Source organism: Nerophis ophidion, linkage group LG02, assembly GCF_033978795.1.
Source record: "Nerophis ophidion isolate RoL-2023_Sa linkage group LG02, RoL_Noph_v1.0, whole genome shotgun sequence".
In the NCBI taxonomy this organism is placed as follows: Eukaryota; Metazoa; Chordata; class Actinopteri; order Syngnathiformes; family Syngnathidae; genus Nerophis; species Nerophis ophidion.
The window spans coordinates 1,834,845-1,841,149 of NC_084612.1; the positions used below are offsets into that span (position 1 = coordinate 1,834,845).

The 6,305-nt window shown below is 44.8% G+C and overlaps 1 protein-coding gene across 4 annotated transcripts in view; it reads right to left on the bottom strand.

Annotated features, from left to right (window-relative positions):
- Positions 1 to 6,305, bottom strand: part of gpatch1 (G patch domain containing 1) — a 29,510-nt gene that overhangs the window by 765 nt on the left and 22,440 nt on the right. For 2 of the 4 annotated variants that reach the window (XM_061875805.1, XM_061875798.1), the window contains exons 15-19: positions 5,505 to 5,686; positions 5,142 to 5,445; positions 4,977 to 5,054; positions 4,811 to 4,905; positions 4,589 to 4,737 (exon numbers count right to left, since the gene is read on the bottom strand). In XM_061875805.1, coding sequence (XP_061731789.1) covers positions 4,589 to 4,737; positions 4,811 to 4,905; positions 4,977 to 5,054; positions 5,142 to 5,445; positions 5,505 to 5,686 — 808 coding nt within the window. Of the gene's footprint in view, positions 1 to 4,588; positions 4,741 to 4,810; positions 4,906 to 4,976; positions 5,055 to 5,141; positions 5,446 to 5,504; positions 5,687 to 6,305 lie in introns of all 4 variants that reach the window. The other 2 variants (XM_061875789.1, XM_061875784.1) reach the window with 1 other exon arrangement.

Below are 6,305 nucleotides of genomic sequence, written 5' to 3' on the forward strand. Positions count from 1 at the left end.
CAAAACCAGTGAAGTTGGCAAGTTGTGTAAATGGTAAATAAAAACAGAATACAATGATTTGCTAATCCTTTTCAACTTATATTCAATTGAATGCACTGCAAACACAAGATACTTATCGTTCGAAGTGGTAAACATTGTTATTTTTTGCAAATATTAGCTCATTTGGAATTTGATGCCTGCAGCATGTTCCAAAAAAGCTGGCATAAGTGGCAAAAAAGACTGAGAAAGTTGAGGAATGCTCATCAAACACTTATTTGGAACATCCCACAGGTGAACAGACTAACTGGGAACAGGTGGGTGCCATGATTGGGTATAAAAGCAGCTTCCATGAAATGCTCAGTCATTCACAAACAAGGATGGAGTGAGGGTCACCACTTTGTGAACAAATGCGTGAGCAAATTGTCCAACAGTTTTAGAACAACATTTCTCAACGAGCTATTGCAAGGAATTTAGGGATTTCACCATCTACGGGTCGTAATATCATCAAAAGGTTCAGAGAATCTGAAGATATCACTGCACGTAAGTGGCAATGCCTGTGACAGTATAGCTCAGTTGGTAGAGTGGCCGTGCCAGCAACTTGGGGGTTGCAGGTTCGGTCACCGCTTCTGCCAACCTAGTCACTGCCGTTGTGTCCTTGAGCAAGACACATTACCCCCCTGCTCCCAGTGCCACCCACACTGGTTTAAATGTAATTTAGATATTGGGTTTCAATATGTAAAGCACTTTGAGTCACTAGAGAAAAGCGCTATATAAATATAATTCACTTCACATTCGAACCCTCAGCGATAATGCACCAAAAAGCGACATCAGTGTGTAAAGGATATCACCACATGGGCTCAGGAACACTTCAGAAAACCACTGTCAGTAACTAAGGTTCATCGATACATCTGTAAGTGCAAGTTTAAACTGTACTATGCAAAGCAAACGCCATTTATCAACAACACCCGAGCTCATCTCAGATGGACTGATGCAAAGTGGACAAGTGTTCTGTGGTCTGACGAGTCCACATTTCAAATTGTTTTTCAAAACTGTGGTTTGTGTCCTCCGGACCAAAGCGGAAAAGAACCATTCGGACTGTCATAGGCACAAAGTTGAAAAGCCAGCATCTGTGATGGTATGGGGGTGTATTAGTGCCCAAGGCATGGGTAACTTACACATCTGTGAAGGCACCATTAAGTTAAAGTACCAATGATTGTCACACACACACGAGGTGTGGTGAAATTTGTCCTCTGCATTTGACCCATCCCCTTGATCACCCCCTGGGAAGTGAAGGGAGCAGTGGGCAGCAGCTGTGCCGCGCCCGGGAATCATTTATGGTGAGTTAACCCCCAATTTAATGCTGAAAGGTACATACAGGTTTTGGAGCAACATATGTTGCCATCCAAACAACGTTATAATGGACGACCCTGCTTATTTCAGCAAGACAATGCCAAAGCCACGTGTTACAAAAATTGGTCTCGTCGGTTCCCAAACGTTTACTGAGTGTTGTTAAAAGGAAAGGCCATGTAACACAGTGGTAAAAATGCCCCTGTGCCAACTTTTTTGCAATGTGTTGCTGCCATTAAATTCTAAGTGAATCAATATTTGCAAAAAAATACTTAAGTTTCTCAGTTTGAACATTAAATCTTGTCTCTGCAAATAGGTTATATTCAGACACGTGAATTTTGAACGGCAGTGAACAAAGTAAGTGGTGGGTCACCAAACCAACATGGCTGTTGTGCAGCAAACACAGTGTGAACAATCTGAGTACGCAAGGGGCCTGGATCTTCCTGCAAAAAGCGTATACTATGCTATGAAATAGATCCCTATACTTAATCAAAATAAGAGTTGTCCAGTGATATCAAGCATTATATGTCGGTCGCATTCCCAGACATGAACTATTGTGCTCCAGACATCATTCTACATGAAAAAAAAAACGATGGAAACTTGGAAAAGCATGGAGGTCTACAGTTTCTGTGTGTGTGGCTGGGTCGTGGACATTGGTATCAATAATAAATATGCATCGTTTTTGCTCTGGGAAGGTTGCCCTACATGATTTAACTTCACGTCTACTACCATGTTTGTTGCTGTTGCACGCGCCATTTACGAGTATGTGTTTTCCTCGTCTTTATCAAAATATAACTATAAATGTCAACATTCTGTATTGACCTTAATCACATTTCACTTTAGTCACTTTAATGACTGAGGCCCCTTAAGGTCCCAGGTACCTTTAACAGTCACCAAAATTGAGGGGAGCCCTCATGGTAAGCATTTTTAGTCTCATCTTAAAACTCATTTGTATACTCTAGCCAACCCGTAATGAGAATCAGCACCTCCAAGTCCGAGTCCATGGTTCTCACCCGGAAAAGGGTGGAATGCCATCTCCGGGTTGGGGAGGAGATCCTGACCCAAGTGGAGGAGTTCAAGTACCTAGGAGTCGCGTTCACAAGTGGGGGAAGAGTGGATCGTGAGATCGACAGGCAGTAATGCGGACGTTGTACCGATCCGTTGTGGTGAAGAAGGAGCTGAGCCGGAAGGCAAAGCTCTCAATTTACCGGTCAATCTACGTTCCCATCCTCACCTATGGTCATGAGCTTTGGATTATGACCGAAAGGATAAGATCACGGGTACAAGCGGCCCAAATGAGTTTCCTCCGCCGGGTTGCGGGGCTCTCCCTTAGAGATAGGGTGAGAAGCTCTGCCATCCGGGAGGAACTCAAAGTAAAGCCGCTGCTCCTCCACATCGAGAGGAGCCAGATGAGGTGGTTCGGGCATCTGGTCAGGATGCCAGTCGAACGCCTCCCTAGGGAGGTGTTTAGGGCACGTCCAACTGGTAGGAGACCACGGGGAAGACCCAGGACATGTTGGGAAGACTATGTCTCCCGGCTGGCCTGGGAACGCCTCGGGATCCCCCGGGAAGAGCTAGACGAAGTGGCTGGGGAGAGGGAAGTCTGGGTTTCCCTGCTTAGGCTGTTGCCCCCGCGACCCGACCTCGGATAAACGGAAGAAGATGGATGGATGGATGGATGGACACTCTAGCCTTTAAATAGACCCCCGTTTTAGACCAGTTGATCTGCCGTTTCTTTTCTTTTTCTCCTCTGTCCCACTCTCCCTTGTGGGACAGAGGAGAAAAATTTCTTAGACATTTGGCGTGACAGCCCCTCTAATGCCTGAAGGACCCCAATGAGGGCGTGATAATACCAAGTTATTTGACTCTTAAGGGTTACAGCTGCAAAATTAGAGAAGCAAAAATAGCTTGGAAGGTTAGCATGCCGGAATGCTAATATTTTTTCCTCAGTTATTTTTCACTAATGGCATTTAGCCAATTATAATGCTTTTAAAACAGGCAGCTGTGTGGGCTGCTTTAAGGTCCTTCCACCCTCATTGGGGTCCTTTCGGCATTAGAGGGGCTGTCACGCCAAATGTCTTCTGGGTTGGAAGGTTTTTGTTGGGGGGAAGAAATCTGGCGCGACAGCTCCATTATGGACGGGACTCTCGCTACTGTGTTGGATCCACTTTGGACTGGACTCTCACGGAGAGTTGGATCCACTATGGATTGAACTTTCACAGTATCATGTTAGACCCGCTCGACATCCATTGCTTTCGGTCCCCTGGGGGGGGGGGGGGGGGGGGGGGGGTTGCCCACATTTGAGGTCCTCTCCAAGATTTCTCATAGTCATCATTGTCACCGACGTCCGACTAGGGTGAGTTTTCCTTGCCCTTATCTCCCGTCTAAAGGCAAAACCCAGTAACTCAATTTTAGTCAAAACTGAGCTGATAATAATTTTGGAGTTCCTAGGTGATATGCTTTACATTAGTGTATGTGATATTGTAATTTGTTCCGTAAGTAAGCTGTTACGCGCATGGTAGGACCTAGCAACTACCACATAACCGCGTAGATATAACAGAAAAACCTAGTATCTCAAGGGACCAATCGGAGCTTCTTTGTCAGTCGCCTTGTCTTTAATGACACATTTGCACGAATGGGGGCCGACGGTCAACCTGATTATGTGATATTATGGCACGAGGGGATATTTGGAAGATTGGCTCAGGACGTTGCAAGCACCTTCATTAAATGTATCGTTCTTGATTCTTCCCCTTGCATAATCTTTTGGGCAGATAACTGTGGAGGTCAAAATAAAAACTGGACGCTTGCCCAATGTGCAAACGCAGAATGGGGCCCACCCGAGATTGTGATAAAATATCTGGAGAAAGGGCACACGTTCATGAGAGCAGATTCAATCGGCAAGAAAATGAAAGCTCAAGAAAACATCTATACATTTGATGACTTTGTAGATCTTTGTAAGACAGCATCAAGATAGATTGGTTTTCCTTTGTTTTCTCAAAATCAGCTAGAAGTGAGTTACTAGGTTTTGCCTTTGGAAAGGAGTTATGTGGGCTCTACCGAGGATGTCGTTGTGGTTTGTGCAGCCCTTTGAGACACTGGTGATTTAGGGCTATATAAATAAACATTGATGGATTGATTGTTGGTTACATTAAATATTGTATTGGTTTTCATAATGGCTGCTGCATGCTTTCATCTTTCAGTTTGTGGCCCTCAGTGGAAAAAACTTTGGACACCCCAGGTCTGGGTCATTTTAACCTCTGACCTTTTCAGTAAGTCCTCTGTGGACACCACTTCTTCGTCGTCGTCGTCGTCATCATTACTCTGCTCTGAGCTGCTGGAGGACATCTGCTCCTTCTTCTTCCTCTTCTTCTTCCCCTGCTTCACTTTGTGTCTGTGCTTCTTGGCTTTCTTCTTCTGGGGAACAAACTCACATGTCAGCCGCCCGCCCCCAAGAAAAGGAACATTTCACAATAAAAGTCTGTACCTTCTTGTCTTTTTTGTGTTTGTGTTGCTTCTTGTTCTTGTGTTTCCTGTCTTTACTCTTCTCCCACTCATTGAGGGAAGTAGCGCCCCCTTTGGCTGGAAGGCGAACAAGAAGAAGATAAGAATCAGCCGATTAGATAGAAAGAGACATGGCCTGTGGGACTCACCTGGGCCGAGCCATGGAGGCGGTAGCTTGGGACCGAACTCCAGCGCTTCCTCTGATGGCATGTGACAGGAAACAGCCGCTAAAAAAAACACTGTTATTATTAGTATGGAGCATCTAAAGAGCAAAAGAAAATGGATGTTTCGATGCCGAGACAAAAGGAAGTTACTGTTCTGCTGCAAGGACGTCGTCACGGTGCTAGTGACGGTGCTGGTGACGGAGGAAGCCGACGAGATGTTGAAGAGGTTTGTCGGCTCCGACTTGACTTCTTCCTCTTTTGGCTCCTCCTCCTCCTCCTCACCGTCTTCATCGGACGAAGAGGATTTTTCGTCTGAGGAGCTGGCAAAGATGGCCTTGAACAAGTCCATGGGGGGCCGGCTCTCCTCCTCCACTTCTTCTTCCTTGTCCTCGTCCTCCTCCTCCTCTTCGTCGTCCTCGTCCTCACTCTCATCCTCGTTGCCGTTATTACGTTCCTGTGAGAGTTCACATTCACTTTCTGCTCCAAAGAGGAGAACGTCACCACATGTTCTACCTTTGTTTTGATGTCTGCTGCCGGCTCGGAAGTCGTACTGGGCGATGCTTCTGTCGCTTGGTCCAAAGTGGCGTCACTTGTTTGCTCTCCGGCCTCGCTGATCAGGTGACCGAGCGGGTCGCTCTTATCCGCCTCCTGGTCCCATCTGGACTTCTTGACGGTCTGCAGAGCCTTTGCCGGGGCTAAAAGATAAGGATAAAGAAGAATGTCACATGACTACGGAAATGAATAAATAAATAAATCATAACTACTGAATAGGGATGTTGCGATATGAAAAAGTAATCACGGTTATCATCAAAATGACGTTATTGAATGTGCTTACAATATACTTCTACACCAGGGGTCACCAACCTTTTTGAAACCAATGGGTACTGATTAATGCGAAGGGCTACCAGTTTGATACACACTTAAATAAATTGCCAGAAATAGCCAATTTGCTCAATTTACCTTTAATATATATATATATATATATAAATGTTTTTTTCTGTCTGTCATTTCGTCGTACATGTTTTTTTCCTTTTACGGAGGGTTGTTTGTAGAGAATAAATGATGAATCAAATCAACTTTATGTATAAAGCACATTTAAAATTCACCACAGGGGTAGCCAAAGTGCTGTACAATCGACAGGTTAAAAGATAATACGAGGACCGAGCAAACAACACAACACAAACAGAACATGATAAAAAAAAAACATAAAAAGACATAAAAACAGGTTCACAGCAGGTGTATAATGGGGCGCCATTGCAGGATGGATATTACTTAGTGTTAAAAGCCAAGGAATAAAAGTATGTTTTTAAGAGA